Source organism: Hippopotamus amphibius, chromosome 9 (genome assembly GCF_030028045.1).
Source record: "Hippopotamus amphibius kiboko isolate mHipAmp2 chromosome 9, mHipAmp2.hap2, whole genome shotgun sequence".
In the NCBI taxonomy this organism is placed as follows: Eukaryota; Metazoa; Chordata; class Mammalia; order Artiodactyla; family Hippopotamidae; genus Hippopotamus; species Hippopotamus amphibius.
Genome location: NC_080194.1, coordinates 139,617,418 through 139,638,051, shown reverse-complemented (window position 1 = coordinate 139,638,051; position 20,634 = coordinate 139,617,418). Strand labels below are relative to the sequence as shown.

General features: G+C 45.8%; 1 protein-coding gene across 2 annotated transcripts; it reads right to left on the bottom strand.

The window, feature by feature from the left end:
- Positions 1-773: 773 nt before the first annotated feature.
- On the bottom strand, positions 774-19,338 carry RAC1 (Rac family small GTPase 1). 2 transcript variants are annotated; one of them, XM_057748701.1, is made up of 7 exons: positions 19,081-19,337; positions 11,626-11,697; positions 8,070-8,187; positions 3,773-3,829; positions 2,205-2,267; positions 1,310-1,469; positions 774-1,115 (listed from the first exon to the last, which is right to left on the bottom strand). In XM_057748701.1, the coding sequence occupies exons 1-7, from the start codon at positions 19,113-19,115 to the stop codon at positions 985-987; spliced, it is 636 nt and encodes a 211-aa protein (XP_057604684.1). In that variant the 5' UTR covers positions 19,116-19,337; the 3' UTR covers positions 774-984. The 2 variants fall into 2 exon arrangements, with proteins under 2 accessions (XP_057604684.1, XP_057604685.1); XM_057748702.1 differs by lacking the exon at positions 3,773-3,829 and having other exon boundaries at positions 19,081-19,338.
- Positions 19,339-20,634: the final 1,296 nt, after the last annotated feature.

Here is a 20,634-nt window from a genome sequence, read left to right as displayed (position 1 = left end):
TTGCTCGTTAAGAAGGGTCCTATAAGAAAGCACTAAGTCAGCAACTATGAGGACGACCAGGCCAAAGATGGAGTCAGCGCCCAATTTCAGGAGGGATGGGCAGGCTTGAGGAAAAGGAAAAGCCTAAGGAAACACTTATTGGTAATACCGACCTTCCTTCATCACCTACTGCATCTGACAGAAATTAACCTTTTAGAACTTTTACCCGTGACACTTAATAGTTTAATTCTTACGTATACAATGTAGTGTAAATTAACCTCCATATTTTGTCAGAATACTGTCTTCATCTTTTGATCACAAGTGTTGCACACACTCCGCCCCAGTGTGCCCACCACCAGAGCGGAACGCTTCACGGGAGGGGGCACAGGAGGAAGAGCTCTGCTCACAATCTCACAAAAGCTAATACACTAATTAGTTTAAAAATCTCACTACGAAATCAAAAAAGATTGATCCAAAGAGCTGAGCTGTCACACTCACTGGTTAGGACATACAGTACAGTGTTAGGTAGTGGACGTGGGCTGGGAGATCGGGACACGGTCAATGGCAACGTTTCAGGACAGAGGCTGTACTTACTGCTCTTCGCGTCTGAACCTCATTAGCGAGTGTCTGCATCTCCTGCCTCAGAAGCTAGTCTCTTCCAGACAAAGGTCTTTCAACAGCTTAGTGCTTAGTGTTCTTAGCCCAACAATGCAACTTAGTTCATAAGGTATTTTGGCAACTCTTAATCTGAGCAAGAATAGGGGCTTTGAAAAATAAGGCTTTAAGGAAGCTTGTCATTTTAGGGCTAAACTTTAATAGAATGTGAAAGTTTGAACTCTTACACTTTAAACAAACAAAACCTAGAAATTACTGATTGGTTCAAAACGGTTTTATGGAAAAACTAATCTGTAACAAAAACTTGGCATTGAGTGCGAAGGCTCCACCGTTTGAGCAAAGCGTACAAAGGGTCCTGGGGGACGGCACAGGCAGGAGAGGCCCGGACATTCACAAAAGCAGGCATTTTCTCTTCCTCTTCTTGACAGGGGGCGGGCAGAGAACCGCCCTGATGGCTTCATCAAACACTGTCTTGAGGCCTCGCTGCGTGAGCGCCGAGCACTCCAGGTATTTGACGGCACCTGCGGGAAACACGGCCTCACCCTCGGATCAGGACGCAGGGCCACCCCCCTCTGACATGCACACCAAGCGCCCTGCTCGGTGGGGTCCCCAAAGACAAGCCAGACCCTGGGTCCACTTCCCCAGGCGGGACGCCAGCCTCCATCAGGAAAATAAAGACATGGGCAAAGTGGACATGCCAATGGGGGTTTCTTACCGATCTCCTTGGCCATGGCCAAGCCCTGTGGGTAGGTGATGGGCGTCAGCTTCTTCTCCTTCAGCTTCTCAATTGTGTCTTTATCATCCCTCAGATCAAGTTTCGTCCCCACCAAGATGATAGGAGTGTTGGGACAGTGGTGTCGCACTTCAGGGTACCACTAGAAGCCAACACGGGTCAGTCAGAACTCTCCTTGACAACTGCCCTCACCTGAACTGTATCCACACATGTGCCCGTGTCAACCCCCCACTCAGTCCCCACGTCCCCTCCGCCTGGTTCACACCCTCCAGAACCACTGACTGGCTGCGGTGTTTGAGTGGCCAGCCTGGACTCCAGGACTCATGACCCTACAGGACAGCTTTACTTGTGAGCGGACAGTGAGAGGGAAGAGACACCCCACCCCACCCCCCGCAGACCACTCTGTTTTTAGTAAAACAGGGCAAGTTCTTAGGTCACCTCCAAATGCCTCACATATTCAAGGATGACAACAAAACTATTTGGACCCAGGCCTCAGCTCTGCCGACATTACCCCACCGGACACATCCCCAAGACCAACTGAAGGGCCTCTCACCTTGTCATTTTCACTAAGTTCATGAAAGATGCCAGAGTGGAAAGTATGGTCATTATTTTTATTAGACCGACTCCAAAGTGCTTCATTATTTTAACAAGGAACACAGCACTTCTGAATCAGACCCTGAAACTTTAGAACTCTGCATACTCAAGTCATATACCTAAAACGCTGATTACTTACATAAAAATCTACCTAAGTAGTAGAATTACTAAAACCAATTTAAATAACTGAAAGTTTCTATCAGTAAATGGTCTTTTATTTTTTTAATGTTTCTTCTCGAGTGACATTAGGTAACAAGATATCTTCCTAAAAACTCCCACTTACCTTTGCACGAACGTTTTCAAATGATGCAGGACTCACAAGAGAAAAGCAAATTAAGAATACATCCTATAGAAAGAAAACACAGAGGTGTTCAGAAAGTGGCCTTACAGTGAGGAATGCACCTTGCTTCCTAAGTGCTGCTGGGAGCAGGGCACACGCTGCGCACCAGCACAAGCCTGTCCCCCAACACCCCTGCCGTGTAGCCAGACACTCCCGGACCAGAACCAGCACGTGAAGCACCAGTTACCGGTGAGAGGGGGAGTGGAGGACAAAATATGCTAGAAGTTACTTGAGGCTACAGACAGACATCAAATTCAGACCCCGGGGAGGCCTCTTCTCCATCCTTCCCAGCCACCACTGGAAGCTAACTTAATGCTCTGTTACTACACAGGGACGAGACCAAGTGTCACGGTGCCGCACCAATATTTCCATAAAATTTGGTCTCAGTGCCTCAAAAGCAGATTTCAAATTTAAAAACATTACCTACAAATGGTATGCTTTTCCTTAAGCTCCCCATCAGAATCTGAAGTACAAACATTTTTAGATGGTCATTGGGTTCCAATTAAACTGCTTCTTAAAGAACTGCCGTCAGGGTCGTGGGCACAAAGCCAGGTCTTGAGAATTCGCTAAACAGGAGCGTCCCTCTGGGAGGGACGACTGTCTGTGTGTAAGTGGCATCTTGCCAGCCGTCAGTTTCTCAGACCCAAGCAGGGCCTCTGGAGAACTCACACCATATTGTGTAAAAAGTGAAATTCTGGAATTCCCTGGCGGTACAGTGGTTAGGACTCCGCACTTCCACTGCAGGGGGCACAGGTTTAATCCCTGGTCAGGGAACTAAGATCCCACATGCCACAAAGCGTGGTCAAAAAAGAAAAGGTGAAATTTAAATATTTACCCATATTTTAAAAATGCCTAAGAATTTCTAAAATTTCTAGGTTTATGAAATACTTTCCTGGAAAAAGTCAATTATGCTACTTTGTGAAATGCACACAATTCCCAAGCTAACACTTTCAATCATCCAGCTAATCTCTTGTACCTGAAAGGGAAGAAACATCCCACACCACAGCTTTTCATAAATGACATTGAAAACGCTAGCGCATGCACAAGCTTGTCCAAGAATCACCACAGCATCTCGGCACCTGGGCTGATCACAACATCTCAAAGCAGGGGTGGGTTAGCTCACCAGCGCTGTGCAGCCTCGCCCCGACAGGCCCTGCACCGGACACCAAAGCACGAGGAAGGAGGGCCCGCAGCGTGGTTAGTCCCAGTCCCGCCAAGCACTCGGGCCATGCGAGCTGCAAGGTGGAGCCTCCACACTCCTCCCCCAACCAGCCTGGACAGGGGCCCTTTCCCCACAGCCCCTCCCGTCCCTTGGGAGGGAGAAGAAAGCAGTTCACAAACTGCTTTGATTCAAGCCAGTAAGCAAACTGTCACGCAAAACCCCAACCTTGAGTGGATTAAATATAAAACACTCAAGGAACATGAGGCTCAACAGGAAATCCTAGGAAAACTAAGTGAAACGAGAGAACAGATAAAGCTTGAAACTGAAGTCGACTGAAAGTTTTACATACGGCAATCGGCTTGTCTTTGCCCCTGGAGGGTATATCCTTACCATACGTTTCTCCAACCTAGTAATGCATGAGAACTTTGTTTGAGTTTAGTAAAAAGCGAGAAGAGAAATCAATATAACCCATTACCTATTCTTTATCTGAATTCTGTCTCAACCCTCCCAAGAGATCTGCAAGCAGATGATGACCTAGCGGGTCTATGACACCTGGTGCTACGGAAATGGGTCCATCACCCTGGCCAACGGGGGCACGAGGAGGGGCCGTGTGAAGGTCAGACACGGTGGACACAGAGGTCAGGAAACCCTGTGGGAGACAGAGGCGCACCTTCTACCCGAGGTGGCACAGGGAGGCTCCTTTCCCAGCAGAAATGACAAGGTGCCCACGAAGCCCACAGCTTCTGCTCAGTAAGGACGTGTTAAAGGGGGTCCTTCCCTCAGCGAGGGCGTCCATCTGCGACAGCATACCTCTCATAGCTCTCCGGCCAAGTTCTCAGACACGAACCCAGCTGGATCCAACAGGAGACTTGCCCCTCTGTACAGCAGGCCTCTCGGCCGAGACACTGTCCATGAAGGCAGCCGGGTCTGAGAGCTGTGACCGCGCAGCAGTGCAGCTGGGATTCGGGGACCTGCTCTACTGCAAGGACGGGGCTGCTGCACTGAGACCCGTGGTACCCGCCCCCCACATGCATGGAGGGTCGGCCCAGAAGAGACCACATTTCCAGCGTTTATCACTATGCTTTCAATTCACTCCTTTGTTCCAATAAAAATGGAAAGAGCTGCTCTTCAGCAACTTAGAACCTGGAATTCTAGAATCAAGAGAAAGACAGGCAAGACAACTATTTTAATTTCATCTCACTCAAGCGTCTCCATTTTACAGTTGAAAGCCAATGTTAAAGTTTCTCTAACTATCCTGATTTAACCTATGGGCTGTTTTTGAAGCTTGGTCCTTGCAAGGCCTTGACGTGATGCCAAAGCTTCATGTGATGCAGGGACTCACGGGGGTCAGCCACAAAAACTCAGCTTCATAATACCCTCCAACCACATCTGTTCTACCCTCTTCCATTTCTCAGAACATCTTTTTGATGGAGAAGAAACATGCCTTCCATCCTACACTAACATGATGCCATCTGCCTGCTCCTTCATCCGTCCTTTTCCTGCCCCCAGCCCGAACGCGGCTTGAAGAAAACCCTTCCAGCGCTTCTGACGACGAACCCTCAAACATCCAGTCCTTCCCACTGCTGCTTTCCGACCTGCACCCCGCCCAGTGTTCACACTGCTCAGCCCCGGGGGGGTCTGTAGGCCTGTCCTGCTACCCCCGCCCCTCCTTGCAGGGGCACTCGCATGTCCTAGAGCAGTGTCGTTCCTCCTGAGCTGCCGTCGCGGGTCTCACTGGTCCAAATGCCAACACACGGGCCTCAGAATGACAACAGCCCTTGGTGCGCCTGCCCGGCCTGCCTGCCAGCAGAGCCGCCACAGACGAGCCTGCTCCCAAGAGAATGAGGGCGCTGGGCCCTCACCGCTCCAAATATGACCCTGTGCCCAGCATCTTTTGGAGAACAAAGTGGAAACTAATGGTTTAAAAAGTTTTAACTCAGCTATACAGAGGATGCCAGCATTAAATGACCAGAAGAAACACACGTCTCTTTTTAAGTCACGAAGACCTAGGATGGGGGAGACCTGGGTATGAAATCATCCAGCTGGCCCTCAGGAGTGGGTCAGGGCAGGGTCATGGATAAGCCACAGAAACAGGTCTGCAGAACAAAGACCCAAACCAGAGACCAGGTTCCATTTAGTACAAAGTTCAGAGGTTTCTCCTGGCTAAGAAGAAATCCAGAGGCCAGCTTGTCCCTTCCAGGGCCTGCTCATCCTGGCAGGACGGCAGGGCCCCAGTATCTCGGCATTCGGGGCCGCCCTTAGTAGCCAAGGTACCTTCCTCGTCTCCAAAGGAGTCCAAGCAGGCACGGCTTTAGCTGCTAGTTGGGTGCTTGCCCCCCTTTGCCCCTAAGCTAGAGCGTGGTGGGCTACACACTGCAGGTATCTGATAGGCAGTGGTCCACTGCCTCTCCAGATGGGACGTGACAAGTTCAAGTCCTGGCCCCAGAAGCACAACACCTGCTTGGATTTCAGGCCTCACATGCTACAGTATGATTCAATCTGTCACTTAGCTAGGTGCTCTTTAGCATACAAAGTGGGAATCTTGCCAAGTTACCTTGGACTTACTGCAAGTGACTGCCTCAAGGAGGCCACACCCCGCCCTAGGCCCCTTGAGTCACAGGAGGTGGCTGTCACGTCTCAGAAGTGACACGCCTCCCTTCCAGAAGGACCCAGTTGACTGGGGACTCCTACTCTACTGCTCAATGCAAATCCCTTTGAAATCTGGAATCGGCAAGCATCCCAGTTTCCCAAATGTACAGAAGAATTCAAACCATTTGGTGATTATGGGCTGATTTTTAACACAGAATCACAGTTAATTTTTACCCAGAGATTAACTGAGAAGCCAGCCAATTAAAGCCTCCCATTTTATGGTCCTGGTCTTTGTTTAGCACTGTTCCTAGAATTCAGCTACAGGACAAGCAGCAAAAAGCTACAGTGCAAAGCAACTGTACTTGGCCATTCCTCTAGCACAAAGCAAATGGAAAAAGACAATGACTTTTGCTTGGAAAAAGCCATTATTTCAAAAACAAAAAAAAGATTTGGGTAGACTAGAACTAATTAGTTCTTTTCGCTCACACTACCCCCCAGAACAAAGTGATAACTGAATCCTGCCCTCTCCGGGATGCCTCCGCAGCCCTGACCCCTCTGGCTGCCCGGCTTACTGACAGCACCTCCTCCAACTTCCCCCCATCTGGACACACCTCGGAACCGAGGGCCTTCCCAGATGTACCAGCACAGCTACACACACACACGAGGAGGAATCCCAGCAGCAGTGACACACCCAGGACTGTTCTACATGCTCTATGTATATAAACCCATTCAACCCTGTGAGGACACAGGGCAGGACTAGAGGTGAAGAAACCTGCCCAGAGTCACACAGCAAGGAAGGGGGAGGGTGGAATTTGAACCCAAGGAATTTGCTCAACTGCCTCTGTGCAAATCGCCCTGGCCAGTTAGTCACAAGTCTTCAAAGCTGTTTTTAAAAGCACTTTTATTTATTTTTTTAATTGGAGTATAATTAATTGCTTTACAATGTTGTGTTAGTTTCTGCTGTACAATGAAGTGAATCAGCTATATCTATACCTATATCCCCTCCCTCTGGGACCTCCCTCCCGTCCCCACCCCCATCCCACCCATCTAGGTGGTCACAGAGCATGGAGCTGAGCTTCCTGTGCTTTACAGCATGTTCCCGCCAGCTGGCTATTCTACACAGGGCAGTGTGTATATGTCCATCCTAATCTCCCAATTAGTCCCACCCTCCCCTTCCCCAGCTCCCCCGTGTCCACATGTCCGCCCTCTACATCTGCGTCTCTATTCCTGCCCTGCAAACAGGTATCTGTAGCATTTTTCTAGATCCCACGCATATGTGCTAACATGTGATATCTGGTTTTCCTGTTTCTGGCTTACTTCGCCCTGCATGGCACACTCTAGGTCCAGCCATATTAAAAAGCACTTTTAAAACAAAGAACAAACATGTAACAAGAAGCAAATGATACAAGTAAGACAACTGCTTATTGAGAGAGAAGTGGCTTCTGACCATGTGTCCACCAGCTACTGCTCTAATGAGCTCTGGTAAAGAGACCAGCTAGTTAGCGGATATGCAAACCCAACCTAATGGTTTTCTGATGGGACACAATGGACACGTTTTTATAAAGCTGAAACCTCCATCTACATTGACAAGATTCAGGTACTAAAGCCACAAAAAATGAATGTGTATTTTATAGAAAATCAGTATTAAACCTTTAAGATTAGTTACTAATTTGATCTAAAGAAGCCTTAATCTCCACTGCTTAAATTGATTCTGTGGTACAAAACCGTCACAAAGCAAATTAATCTGGAAACTAACTGCTCTTAAAACTGTTTTGCCAAAACAAAACAGTACCTATTTCACATGGCTGTCCTAAAACTATATGAAAGAATATAAAATGCACAGCGCCATAGTCAATAACTGGTAATGCTCAAAAAATAAAAACAAACAAAACCCTGGTTTGCCTCTAGGCAGATATTCACTATTGAACTAACAATGTTATTTGTTATTACGCGATATACCCAAAAGATGGCAATATAAGCAAATCCAGAGGCGGTATGAATTAATTAAATAATCAGGAACTGTAAAGGACACACTAAACATCAGTCATGCTCCTTACTGTTTGCGGATAGGACAGGGGACGTAATCGGTCATAATCTTCTTGTCCAGCTGTATCCCACAAGCCCAGATTCACCGGTTTTCCATCCACCATAACATTGGCAGAGTAGTTGTCAAAGCTGTGGAAGAGAGTGAGGACAGTCAGTCTCTCGGCGTGAGGCACAAGCCACAGACCTGGGAGCAGAGCGGTGCCCAGGCCGGGGTCGCAGGTGCAGGGAGCTGAGGAGGCTGGGGCAGGCCCAGAGGTGGCCAGGCCAGCAGATGCCCGGCCCGGCCTGCGGGTGTGAGGCGAGGCCTCCCAAGAGCTGAGAAGTGGAGGGAAAACAGGAGCTGGAGCATAAGGGAAACAAAGGCACCACTTGAGAAAAATGCCCAAGAAACAAGAAAGAACAAGCTGCTAAATTTAACCAAAACAAGTCACCGTCAGCAATAAAAACCTGCTTACCCTTAATGAAGAGCACATTAAGATTTTTCTCCCCAGGAAGAAATAAAGTATAAAATTAATCCCTCTTTTGAACCCCATGTGCCCGAGTTTTCCATGCACACTTGTGAGTCATTCTCGGTTAGGGGCACACCCCCAGGGCTGCGCTGGCAGTGTTCCCGCAGCACCCCCCCCCCACCAGGGTGGAGGGGGTCACCAGCCGAGCCTTGGTCATCCTGGGACCTAAGCACAGGGTAACACAAACAAACCGAATCTGAGAAGCTACCGTGTAACGTTTTCAAAGTGAGTTCACACATGTATTTAAATTAGAGGCTGCTACACACACATCAGTTAACTTTAGGAAGAGGAAGCCCAGAAAGCCTACAGGCTGATGGAGAAAAGAAGGCTGATGTTAAAAAATTTCTACGAGTACCACGGGGTAGTTCATTAAAATCTAGCATCACAAGGTAAACCAGGGCAAGTGCCAAGCACAGCACAATACATCAGCCTCTAAAATAAAATTCCAGAATTAATTTTTACATCCTTTAAGACTGAAACTTAGGCTCTTATTACTACACTGTGACAGCAAAGTCATGGTCTGAGTAGGTTCCAATGTGATTTATAGAAGTTAATGACATAGAACTACAATCTGTCATACATAGTGAAGTAAGTCAGAAAGAGAAGGACAAATATTGTATGCTAACTCACATATACGGAATCTAAAAACGGTACTGATGAACTCAGTGACAAGAACAAGGAAGCAGATACAGAGAATGGACTGGAGAACTCGAGGTATGGGAGGGGGCAGGGGGTGAAGGGGAAACTGAGAAGAAGCGAGAGAGTAGCACAGACATATATATACTACCAAGTGTAAAATAGTCAGTGGGAAGTTGTTGTATAACAAAGGGAGTCCAACTCGAGGATGGAAGATGCCTTAGAGGACTGGGGCAGGGAGGGTGGGGGGGACTCGAGGGGGGGGCGTCAAGGAAGGGAGGGAATATGGGGATATGTGTATAAAAACAGTTGATTGAACCTGGTGTACCCCCCAAAAAAAAAAATAATAAAAAAAAAAAAAAAAAAAAGAAGTTAATGACCAGGACTTCCCTGGCGGTGCAGTGGTTAAGAATCCACCTGCCAGTACAGGGGACACGGGTTTGACCCCTGGTCCAGGAAGATCCCACATGCCGCGGAGCAATTAAGCCCGTGCCCCACAACTAGTGAGCCTGCGTACCTAGAGCCCATGCTCCGCAATAAGAGAAGCCACCAAAATGAGAAGCCCGTGCACCACAAGCAAGAGTAGCCCCCACTCGCCTCAACTAGAGAAAGCCCGCGTGCAGCAGTGAAGACCCAATGCAGCCAATAAAAATTAATTTAAAAAAAGTTAATGACCAAACCAGCTTTCATAAAGAAAAGGTCTCATATGCTGTATTTCTGCTTCAGTGGGAAAAGGATACATTATTCAGTAAGTGGTACCAGGACTTTTTTTTTTCTCTTTCAATCTGTAAAAAAGAATCAGTGCCTGCCTCATACCATACCAAAAAATAAATTCCAAGTGAATGAAAGATAAAAACTTTAGCTACAAAAATCCAAGAAAAAAATACTAGGCGATATTTTTAAGAAGACATCAAACTCAGGGAAGAGGGAAAATGGCATATTTACATAAAAATGCAGAGGACACCATGACAAAGTTAAAGACAAATGAGACAGGAGGATAAATATTTCTCATATACATAAGTTCCATCAGTAAGAAGAATTTTCAGTGGAAAAATAAGCAAGGGATGTCAACAGGCAATTCACAGAAGACTACACATGGGCGGTAAACACCGAAAAGACACCAACCTCACCGGTGACCAGAAATGCAAATGACGTGGTCACTCTTTTTTTATTGCGGTCACTTTTTCCAACTCATGTTAACCACGGTATGTATGAAGGGGCTGTTTCAGTCACAGCTGCTCAAAGTGACATCCTTTGGGACAGCAATTGTGTAGCATCTACCAAAACGTAAAATCCCTTCTGATTTGCCACACTTCCTCTAGTAACTTATCACAAGGCACAACGACACCTACAAGGACAGTTAGCACAGCACTGCTGCCACGCCAAATGACTGGTGGTCAAGTCCACCACAGTACTTCAGAGTTGTTCACAGCCGTTAATAATTCAGTTCCACCTACATGTGGAGATTAGGAAAGTCCCCATCATAAATTCAGGACAGTTATGATTCCATGTATATTAAAACCAACTGTAAAATAGATAGCCAGTGGGAAGTTGCTGTATAACAAAAGGAGTTCAACTCGAGGATGGATGATGCCTTAGAGGACTGGGACGGGGAGGGTGGGGTGGGAGTCGAGGGAGGGAGGGAATACGGGGATATGTGTATACTTGGTGTACCCCCAAAAAAATAATAAATAAAAAATAAATAAAAATAAAAAAAATAAATAAAAGCTTTTGCATAGCAAAAGAAACCATGAACAAGATAAGAAGACAATCTTCAGAAAAAAAAAAAAAAAAAAAAAAACCCAAAAAACACACAGGACACTTCACTGGGCATGTTGTGTCAAGGAGGCGAGCGCAATGAGAACAGGCGTTTCCTCCCCACCAGCACGGCAGCCGTGAGGACAGAGCTCCCTAGTAACCCCATCATCAGAAAAGCGCTATTCCATCCCCGCCCAGTTCTGCTGCCAACAGGGAATAAGCAGCTCAGCAGCTGACTCTGTCCTCCCATCGCCCCATCCCCACACCACCACCCAACACACACACCCTGGTTTCAATTCCAAAGCCCAATAACTCAATAGTGACATGTAAGTGTTGGAATACTCGCCAGAAAAGGCCAATTAAAACATAATGGAGTATTCTGTTCCAGTTCCTTGACCCTTCAAACAGAGACCAGAAAGCCAAACTTAACTGAAACTCTTACATTATCCAGTCTCTGTACTTCACAGTTGGTTTAACTTTCATTTCGTCAATATCTAAATATCAATTAGGAAAGCTGTGTGTTTCATCACTATGCAGAAACTTTACATTAGATTAAGTTTTTTCCGTATAAGGATTAAGAAAGGCAGAGTAGAACAAAGGTCAATGGAATTCAAAAAAGCCTATCACAGACAAGTCAATTCCCGGTTTAACGCAGGATACTTACACAGTGGGGATATATTCTCCAGGAAATGCATTGGTCGTATAACTGATCAGGAGGCAAGTTTTACCCACAGCTCTAAAGAGATAGAAAAAAATGGTGTAAGTTGCTTAGTCAACATGAAAGCAATCCTAGCTTTCATTTGGTGAAAATAACTTTTAGAAAAATCAAGATGTATACATGAAGTACTTAGCATTAAAGAAAACCATTTTTATAACCTTTTATTTAATCCTACACATATATTTATCCTGAAATTTAAAGTAAACAAACTAGAATCACTCAGAAAGGCAGAGTCCAGAGACTGCACACTCTGTTTTGGCTTTAGGTATCAGCCCAGCAGTCAAGAAACAGCTGTTAATAAGCACAAGGTTCAAGAGGACAGTATTTTTAAGCTGAAAGTCTCTTCTATGAACGTCTCTAGAAGGCTTTCATCCAAGAATCTGCAAATCTACCCTCAAATTATTTGGATGAATACTAACATACAAACACATCTTTCCTCTCCAGCTTCCACTCTTTGCTAAGGAACACATTTTGCTGCACTGGCAGCTCAAATCCCACCACCTTCCTAAAGCCTCCCCTCCGGCCATCAGTGACTTAGTCACCGACCACCACACACAACTGCTCTCACTTTAATTCATCTGCATTCATGTGCCACCTCCCCACCCTCACTTCTCACTGTAAACTTTTAGAGCAGCTAACACGCTCCGTTCCAGACATATTAATTAATGGGTCAGGGACAACGGAGTAAGTTTCCCAAACAGCTGCAAAGATGAGAAGTAACAGAGAAGAGTGTAGAAATACTCCCGAGACAGGAGGGCCTCCTGCACAACTGGAAGCGGGTACAGTGTGCCAGAGCAGTTGGGAAAGTCTCCCAACCACTTGAAAATTTTTTCAAGGGGATAAAATTAAGATGATCACTGTACCATTAGCCAACACACAGTCTCCAGATTTTACGGGTGGCTTCGGGGGCTTCTCAAGAGTCTCTTGCCTCCCAAGGGCTCACCAGATAAACGTTCCTTACATGGGCCCATCTCCCTGCTGTCCCCGGCTGGCTCACCAAGGTCACGTGATATACTGGAGTTCTGAGTCCTAAGATTTTGTTGTTCAGTCTCAACTATTATAAATTAGAACTCATCATAAAGAAGTTAAGTACTTTTTTATTTTCCTTGCACTCTTAGCTTAAGGCAAAAGCCTCTCAACAAGGGCAGATTACAGGGCCAGGCGTTCTTGCCAGTGCTGGTTTCACTCATAACATTATGAAGGCTTAACAAAAGCTGGAACTCCCCACCCCAAAGACCTCACAGTCAAACATGACATCATCAGGAGCAAGCATCCAACTCCTAAAGGCTTTCTAAACAGATGACTCATTGGCCATACATTTCGTTAAAAGCTTAAAATGTTTAAAAAAACAAACAAACAAAACCCTGAATGAGCAGGAGTCTGAGCGCTGAAGTCATCTCCCCGGATGTGCGACCCACAGCCAACTTTACCACTTACTTACTGGCTGGAATTTTTTTAAGTTTCAACTTCCTGATGCCTCAGTTTTCTCAACTGTAAGATGGATGCAAAGCTACCAACTCCAACACAAAACTACTGTGATCATTAATTCCATTTCAATCTATACCAACAAATTGGGTGCTATGCCAGGAAGTATACTAGGTGCTCAAGACACTTCGATGAACAAGATCTCATGGAACTTACACAGTTATTAAACTAAAAAATGAAACATGCAGTCATTACATAAAATTACAGGTGTGCTCATTGTTATCAAAGATGCTGCTCCGGAAATGTACAGCAAAGGGATGTAACCTAGGCTTGGGGGCAGAGGAGGCGGCAACGTCCCTGAGACTGTTGAGGAGTGGGGACACGGCAGGGAGGGACATTCCAGGCAAACGCCATGGCATGTGGGGAGGCCCAGACTACAAGAAGCCCAGTAAAACTGAAGAATGAAGAAAGAAGGGGGAAGTGGCAGAGTGAAATCTGAAGAGGTTGTCATCTCTTCTCGTTAAGGACCTGCAACGTGATCCTACTTGGGAAGTAACAGCAGATTTTAGTTGCCAAGAAACCATTAGATTTGCATTTTTAGAAGAAGCCTCTGAGGATGGTGTGGACACAGGACCGAAGAAACTGAGACTGAGGCAGGAAACGAGGAAGCAGCTGCCGCTGCGTTCCAGGAACCAGCCCTGGTGGCCTAGACCATGGAGAGGGTTTCAGGGTGCAGAGAAGTGGGCCACCCCAAGAGCTTCTGAGACGTGGGGCAGGACCAGCATGGCTCAGCCAGGGGCTGGATGTGGTAGCTGAGGAAGAGAGTGGACTCTAAGGCCATGATAAGTGAATCTCTTCAACGTTACAAATGTTGTTGTGTAAAATGTTATTAATTATTGCCTCTAAATATCAAAGGTAAGCAGCTCTAAAGGTTTTAACTGTTACATTAAAATATCACAGTTTCCCTTCAAGATCCTGTCCCAAGTCTCTCCTAGATGTATGAGGAACAAAGCCATTATTATATACCGCCATGTTTTAAATGCTCTAAAATTTCTTTTCCTGAAACTTCACCTTCAGATGAGGCTTCATCTTTTGAAAGGTTTAACTGTAAAAGAATTCAAGGTACTGGCATCACCCGATTGTAACTGAAATTTTATTACCAATCATCATTTGCTATTAACCTGTAGTATATAAGAAAATTAGTAAAGTATAAAATTCTGACTTTTTAAATAAGTGCATGTCCAACCTTTGATTTAAATGTTTAAAAACAGATAAAAAGAAAAAGGGTTATTTACTTCCCATTTGTATATTTATTCATTCCTTTTAAACACACTTCACAAATAAATGCTAGAGGTCAAAGTCAACATCAGCTCTAGACAGCCACAGCTTTCCCCACGGGAAGCAGTATCTGCTCAGTCTCGACTGATGCTGCTGCAGAATTTCTGGAAGTTACTGTTTGCTTTGGAATTTCCAATTTTATATATTTAACTGCTCCGTTCAATCTCTTTTTAATCTTTGAACGATGCTGTAACTCTAGAAAGTGAACATGAGTCTACTAGAAGAACGTTCGCATAAGCATATTTTTTAAAATTTAAGTAGTATTTTATTTATTTGTGATAAATAATCGCAACTGTTACTAGCTCTTTTCTGGTTAGAAAGTTGACAGCGTAGATAGAAAATATTTACTTTCAGGTTCTAAGTGACAGTGAGTCATCACACAACATTTTAATCTAACGGGAACTGAGCACATTATTTAACCTATCTGTGCTTCTACTCTGTCTTGTAGAAATAATCAAGACCAAAGCCAATAAAATATGCTCCTACCATGTCCTTTATTTTTCCATTAGTGGAACCTCAAGGAAAATTTTTCCTTAAAAATTTTTTGGTAAATCTCAGTGTTACTTTCTGAAATCTATAAACCAAAACTTAAAATCAATAAATCTGGAAACACTGGCAATCTCCTCACGTTAAAAAAGGGATGGGCTTCTCTGGTGGCAGAGTGGTTAAGAATCGGCTTGCCAATGCAGGGGACACAGGTTTGATCTCAGGTCTGGGAAGATCCCACATGCCTTGGAGCAACTAAGCCTGTGCACCTAGAGCCCGTGCTCCATGCCAAGAGGAGCCACCATAATGAGAAGCCCTCGCACCACAACAAAGAGTAGCCCCTGCTCGCAACAAAGACCCAACACAGCCATAAATAAATAAATAAATAAATAAATAAATAAATAAATAAATAAATATCTTTAAAATGAAGAAAGGAATGGACTCCCCTGGCGGCCCAGTGGTTAAGACTCAGCACTTCCACTGCATGGGTCACAGGCTGGATTCCCTGATAGGGAACTAAGATCCCACATGCAACCAGGCACAGCCAAAAAAAAAAAAAAAAACCAGTAAGGGATCCAGGAAACTCAAAAATAAGATTGTGCATTGCCTTAAAAAAAAAAAAGAAAAAAGAAAAAAAAGATAAATTGATCTTAGGAGAGAAAAACCAGATTTCTCCAATCAAAAACCAAAATAAGGAGCCTGTATTGCTGTCTGAAAGTACCTAGATCTTTTCGCCCAGTTTTATTGAGGTATGATTGACACATACAGTGCTGTGGCAATGACTCAACTTCTATACACCGTGAAATGATTACAGTAGGTTTAGTGAACATCCAACATCTCTTAAAGATACAATGTTTAATAGAAAAAAAATTTTTTCCTTGTGATGAGAACTTAAGATTTATTCTCTTAACAACTTGCATCTATAACATACTGCAAAGTTAATTACCTTTATTATGTGGTAGATTACATCCCTAGTACTTAATTATAACTGGAAGTTTGTTCCTTCTGACCACCTTCTAACTCCCCCTCCCTCAACCCCTAAAAGTACCTAGGATCTTAAGAACAAATTAATAGAATGTGGTGGAATGTGAATTTTAAGTATCAAATATATGGGACTTCCCTGATGGTGCGGTGGTTAAGAATCTGCCTTCCAATGCAGGGGACACGGGTTCAATCTCTGGTCTGGGATGATCCCACATGCCGAGAAGGAACAAACCCTGTGCGCCACAACTATTGAGCCTATGCTCTAGAGCCCTCGAGCCACAACTACTGAGCCCACACGCCGCAACTACTGAAGCCCGAGCCCCTAGAGCCCATGCTCCACAACAAGAGAAGCCCACTCTCTGCAAACTAAAGAGAAAGCCCTCACACAGCAACGAAGACCCAACACAGTGTCCCCCCCCCCCCCCCCCCCCCAAAAAAAGTGGCTGTTCAGGACTTCCCTGGTGGTCCAGTGGTTAAGACTCTGCTTCCACCGCAGGTGGCACAGGTTCAATCCCTGGCTGGGGAAGTTCCACATGCCACACAGTGCAGCCAAAAATTAAAAAAAAAACAAACACCCTAGCTGTTCATAAATATTTGAATGTGAGATGCTGTCTTACCTAAGTAAAGCTGAGAGAAAATCATGGGGCAGAGGTCCCCCAAATTAAAGTGACAAACCCCAAGTTCAGGAAAGACTAACAGAATCAGGATCAACAGAAGGATTAACAAAATGAGTATCAAAACTTATCTCACAGTTTATATCAATGCCAATTGAATTGGGATATAGAAAATAATCCACTAGAAGAATATAAACTAATTGTGCTACCTATAATACAGTTATGACAGAGCCTTTAGCCATAATTCCCAATATTTTCAAAACAGGGAAGTTTGCAATTTGTGGAACATCAACCGGTATGCCTTCCCTGCTTAAACTACCCCTAACTACCTGAAATTCCACAACATTAAGCAACTTCACCCCACAAAATTTAGACCCACACTTACAGCTTTAACAATTTTTTAATAAAACATTCCCATCAGGAATATATTTTATTCAGATAAAAGAAAAAAACAATTTTTGGTGGAAAAAGTATATCTAGATTTGTCACTGAAGCAATGTTTGCTACCTGTCATCCCTGATTTAAAGTAACACAGCTCAAATATTTTCATAAAGGTCCATTTCATTTCCAATGTCAACATCCATGTCAAATCCAGTATTAAAAAACTGACAGAAAACTCAAGGCCACTGTGTTTTATGCCTAACAATCCCTTCACAGAGCCTAGCAGTGTCTCAGAGTAACAGAAACAGCAATAATAATAAAAATCCTGGCAGCTGGCACTAAGCACACAGTAGGGGCCAGGAACCCACGAGGCACTTAATATCCAGCATCTTGTTTAATCCTCACAATTTCTCTTGAGGCACCTGTGTTGGTGGTGATTGATATTCAGGGTCTCCCCGTAGGTGAGGCGTGAATTTGAAGCAAGGACCCAGAGCCCACAGGAGGCACTCAACAAGTCTCTGACTAGATAAACAGCAGAGATCCATAATCTGTAAACTGAATATACCTGCTGTGTTTATGTTTTACTTTTTAAACTTTTCAAATAAGAAGATTACATTCTAGAATTAGACAATGGATTATCGGCAATTTGACTTTTAAAAAAACTAGGTATGTATTATTTCAAATTCTAAGCATTACAGAGTCCACATTTTTAATTTTTAAAGGAAATTCAGATAATTTAAAATGTTCGTAAGACAGTGACATATGTTCAGTTAATTCAATAGCAAAAGGATTAAAACCTCATTGAAACGAATTTAGTGATTTCACTATTAAACCAATTAACTGAACATTTCCCCCCAAATTAAAGCTTTCTTTCAAAGGATTAAAAAAAAAAGAAAGAAAAGCACCATACATATTCCTAAGTAGCTTAAAGTTATAATTTCTAATCACAGAGTGTTAAAATCTACCATATTTGTGAGCCTGGCAAATCACACAGAGGGCATCTTTTAAAAAAATCAGTTGTCTGACTGTCCCTCATGGATCTAAATTAGTTACAGAAACAAGTTCAAATGTCTAATTTACAATGGTCTAAAGAAACCGAAGGCTCACAAATTCATGGAGAGGCATAAAATCAACATCAGCCCTAACGACAAGTTTGGGGTACAGGGACAGCAGAACTCTTCCTTCGACTTTACAAGATTCTAAATAGGTACCAGTTACATTCTGACTTTGCTGCAACTGGTAGTAATCCTTGGAGCTTCCTTGTGAATCCTCATCTACTCGAGCAATGCTGAGACGCACAATTTTGCTCGGATTACACTGAGATTCTTGTTTCTAGGGGAGAAAAAAACTGCATAAGACAACTCTTGTCTTCCTTTAGGGCCTGGAACCACCACACACAGTAATGAAAAGAAATGCCTTGAGTCACAGGGCAGCCCGGCTCAGGGAGCCTGTTCTGCTACATCCCATACCTAATGCATGAAACGAAGGCCAGTTCCCCCTCCACCCCCTCTTTTTTTTTTTTTCTTTTAATGACCATACCACGTTCAGAGAAAGCAACAGTCTTAATCACACCCAGCTCCTCGCAGCTAGAAACCCTAAAAGTTTCCCCACCTTAATAGCAAACAGAGTTACTTAAAAAATCAGAAAAGTGGCTGAGCACAAGTCCACGCGGGAAGGCACCCCCTGGTCAATCCGTTTCGGGTCCCCAAACCCGCCCGTTCACATACTCCTCCTACACGACCGACCTGGCACCGCTGAGACCCGCGGAAGCTCTCAAGGCGGTTAATGGGGAAACCCAGAGAGGCTCCTTTTTTTAAGAAAGGCAACTCCCTAAACCCACCCAGTCTACAGGCAAACGAGGGAGGGTGGCGGCGCGGGGCGAGTTCCGCCGGGCGGTCAGCGGGCCGGGGAGAAAGCTGGAGGGTGGAGTTCACTTTCCCTCCGGCCGCCGGTCGCCGATTCCCTCCCTCCCCCACCAAAAAAAAAAAGCCGGAACCAGGCCCGCGCCTCCGGGTCCCGGGCAGGGTGGTGGTCCGCGCCCCCAGCCCCGGAGAGGCCCGGCCAGGCCCCACGCGAGCCCGCGAGCGAGCGCGCCCGCCCGCCCGCCCCCCGGCCCCGGCCCCCCGCCTGCCCGCCCCCCGGCCCCGGCCCCGGCCCCGGCCCGCGCACTCACCCGTCTCCCACCACCACACACTTGATGGCCTGCATCTGGGCCGCTCGCTGGGCCGCGGCGGCGGCAGCCGGGCGCTGAGGCGAGAAGCGGCGAGCTCGGGGCGCGGCAGGCGGGCGGGCGCGCGGCTGCGGGCGGCGGGGCGCGGGGTGCCGGGGCCGCTGTCCACGCCGCCTCGCCCTCCGCGGACGGGGAAGCCGGAGCCCAGCAGCAGCCACCACCCAAAGCTGGGGAAAACTGCAGAGAAACAGGAAATGGCCGCTCCACTCACATCCGGCCTCCCCTCCCCCCGCGCCGGCGCCGCCGCTCCCAGGCTCCGGGGCGGGACTGCTCCCGCCCGCGCGGCTCCCGGAGTTCCTCTCGGCTTCGGGGACGCTCGGGAGCGCTCGGGAACGCTCGGCTCCGGCCTCCGGGAGCGGGCCTTGGGGGCGCGCCGGCAGCCATCTTTGTGCGCTCGGACGCGGTCCTGCTGCCGCCCCGCCCGCCCAGGTTCGGGTTCGAGGGGCGCCGTGGCTCCCACGAGCGGGTTCCCTGCGACCCCAACCAGCTCCTGTCCGAGGCCGCCCAAGGGGCGGGGATCTGTTCTTTTCTTTGTAATCCCCATAACTTAGGTGAGGACAAGGTCCTTCTAGAAAATTCGGAACGTAAAATCATGAACGAGAAAAGACCATGCACTGTACCATTATTTAGAGATAACTGATGTTCGTCCCGCCAAAATGTGTTGAATTTTACTCCCTTACCTGTGCATTTTCTAATTATTTTTCATGCGTTGAGCGTTTACTATGTCCTACTTGCTTTGTACCAAGTTCTGGAGATAATGTCCTGTCAGCGGACCATTAAAAGCGTGACTATTTTGGTACATCTCTTTCTAGTTACGTCTGCATATACCTAAGAAACATGCTTAAACAAACCTGGGAAGTCCTAAGGAATCCTTGTTAGAACATTTTTCACGGCTGCTTACTTTTCATGCTGAAGAGGAAAGTTAGAAACTTACACTCAGCTAAGAATAACTCCATGCTTGTTCTGCTTTTGTGAGATAGGCTTGCTGTGCTGAGAAAAACAAAAAAAACAGGATGACCTAGCAATCCAATGTAATTTTAAGATGTCTTGCTAAAAATGGAATGTTCTGCACCTGCTCTTGTAAGTTTCTGTTTGGAAACTTCCATGCTCTGTAAACATGTGAACTACAAAAGTAAAGCTCACCCTGAGTTCAGGGCCCAGAACTTTGGAGCATTAGCTCGCCTGGGGCTGCCGGCTTAGTAAACCCTTGTTCTCCATCCCTCTGAGTGTGGTGCTTGGTTTCTTGATGGGCCGATTTCTGCAACAATTCCATTATGTGCGTGTGCCTTCATTTAACCAATTTCTCTATTATCGGACAGTGGATATTTCCCTAGTTGAGAAAGAATACTGGGATGAACATGTTTGTACAAGAATCTTTGTAGCTTTATTTCTTTAGACTGCATTACCCCAAAATGGAGTTACTGGGTTCCTAGGGGTGAGTGTTTTTTAGAGCTTTGATACACCGTTGCTGCCTTGGCATCCTGCAAGATGGTAATC

Coding starts and splice junctions, on each gene's coding strand:
- RAC1 (XM_057748701.1), bottom strand. CDS start 19,115: ATGCAGGCCATCAAGTGTGTGGTGGTGGGAGACGG. Junction 8,188..11,625: donor GGAGAATATATCCCCACTGT/GTAAGTATCCTG, acceptor TCTCTTCCACAG/CTTTGACAACTACTCTGCCA. Junction 3,830..8,069: donor CCCTGTCCTATCCGCAAACA/GTAAGGAGCATG, acceptor ATGCATTACTAG/GTTGGAGAAACGTATGGTAA.